General features: G+C 46.6%; 1 protein-coding gene across 1 annotated transcript; it reads right to left on the reverse strand.

The window, feature by feature from the left end:
• si:ch211-119o8.4 (endothelin receptor type B) lies at positions 1-1,072 on the reverse strand. The gene is made up of 2 exons (XM_051404761.1): positions 1,028-1,072; positions 1-426 (listed from the first exon to the last, which is right to left on the reverse strand). The coding sequence occupies exons 1-2, from the start codon at positions 1,052-1,054 to the stop codon at positions 1-3; spliced, it is 453 nt and encodes a 150-aa protein (XP_051260721.1). The 5' UTR covers positions 1,055-1,072.
• Between the last annotated feature and the right edge of the window lie 817 nt (positions 1,073-1,889).

A 1,889-nucleotide genomic window follows, 5' to 3' on the forward strand; every position in this document is an offset into this window, starting at 1 on the left:
TCACACTTGTGTCAGGCTAGCAGGCGGTCTCATCCGGGGAGCAACAATACGATACCTCAGCACAGAATACGCCGCCAGGCTGAAGATCTCCACTCCCACTGTCACTGAAGTCGTGAACCCCAGGAGGACGCAGGTCCCACCACCAAGCTGCCAGTTCTGGAAACTGGCACTCAGAAGGACACAGGGCAGGGTGAGCAGGGCGCCCAGGTCTGCCAGGCTGAGGTTGAGGAGCAGGACGGAGCTGGGCTTGGAGCGACTGCGAGGGTTCCTCACTAGCACCAGCCACAGCAGGAGGTGACCTCCAAGTCCCACCACAAGAGAGACCAGGCTGACCATGGGCAGCACCACAGAGAAGGAGATGGTGGTGTTGGTGGAGACAACGTTGAAAAGGAGGTTGACTATGGCAGGCATGGTACAGGTGAGGATCTGTCAGGTGTGATGGCACAAGAGTGTCGAGCAGATGGAAAAAAGAAAGAGACGATGGTACATAAGGACTTCAGAAAAACAAATTGGAGCAAATCTACAAAATAGGATTGTAGATGAAGAGGGAAAGACCAGATGAAGGGAATGGATGCGCTGAAGGTGATCTCGGGGTCAAGAGGAGAGAAGGCAAGATACAATACGAGAAATTACAAATGGGATGAGACAGGAGCAGAGCAGAGATGATGAGAAAGCAAAGGAGTAATAAAGAAAAGGATATTCAGAGGTGCGGGGAATTACCAACCACTGTGAGAGAAAGGTAGACAAAATCAGGAATTTAGGGTGACACGCAGGGTGATTACAGTGATGTAAACTCATTTTAATAATCAACCATCTATGTATTATTCATGTTTATAATAGTTGCCGGCGCTCCGTGGGTCCCAAATCACCTGCAGTTCAGAGCTTACCAGGCTCCTCCTGTGACTGACAAGCCTGATGATTCAGACGAAACGCTCTAGCCCCCCTCGTCTCTCTTGGGAGATTTAGGCAACAAACACTTGATGACATCAGCAAGTCGACTGCATCACACACAAACAAGACAACTCACCTCGGCGGGCACATGGCACAGATGCATCACACAGACAGAAGAAGGGAGCCTGTTTGTTTCCAGAGGGATAAACAACACACACACAGACTAGCAGTGCAGAGGAAAAGGTGCAGTCTTTTGGTAAAGAGCAGGCGGTTGACCAGAGCGAAGCCCTGCAAATAAACAAACCACTTATCCCCATAAGTAAACAAGACATTTTTATTTGCTGTTTAAGAGATGACTCGGCTACCTACGCACTAACATTTGGGAAGGTTCCCTGAATAATTGATTTCACATCAATGTCTGAGCAGAAAGTCCAACATTTGCCTTGATCCTTCAACTCCAAATGCACAAACAGGAAGATAGCACTGGATTTCAGCAGTGGTGCGGGTGGCTTCGTGTATCGATTCAGCTGCACACCCCCCCCCCGGAACATCCTCAACAAAACAAACCACAACACTTTGAAGATGGATTAAACTGAAGGCTTTTTAAACACCCTGGGAGTTGTATACTTAGACGTAGGCATTTAAAATGTCTAGACGCACATCCAGTTTTTACTTTGACACGTTTCGTTAAACCTCATAAATGAGTTACAAATGTGCTATATACTTAATGCACAGGCATTTAAGGTTGATCTTCACATCTCTGAAAGAAGCAAACAAACATGTTTTTTAAAACTTGTAACTGTTTCCTGTGGCTGCTTCACAGTAATAGCCGCACTGTGTTTTGCCAGCTGAACACTTTATATATGAAGCAGTAGCAGTAGAATGTAACAAACTACAGCTCTGACACAGTGGAAAGAAAGTGTACCGTAAACAGTGAGGCTGTTATCAATGAGATTACATTGCACTGGATTACATGCATACATCGTCAGGTTTAGGTA

This window comes from Dicentrarchus labrax, unplaced genomic scaffold (assembly GCF_905237075.1).
Source record: "Dicentrarchus labrax unplaced genomic scaffold, dlabrax2021, whole genome shotgun sequence".
Classification (NCBI taxonomy): domain Eukaryota; kingdom Metazoa; phylum Chordata; class Actinopteri; family Moronidae; genus Dicentrarchus; species Dicentrarchus labrax.

What these genes read in the sequence shown, in the direction of transcription:
- si:ch211-119o8.4 (XM_051404761.1), bottom strand. Translation starts at nt 1,054, where the DNA reads ATGCATCTGTGCCATGTGCCCGCCGAG. An exon ending in TGTGCCATGTGCCCGCCGAG is followed by an intron (nt 427 to 1,027) that starts GTGAGTTGTCTT and finishes CACACCTGACAG; the next exon opens with ATCCTCACCTGTACCATGCC.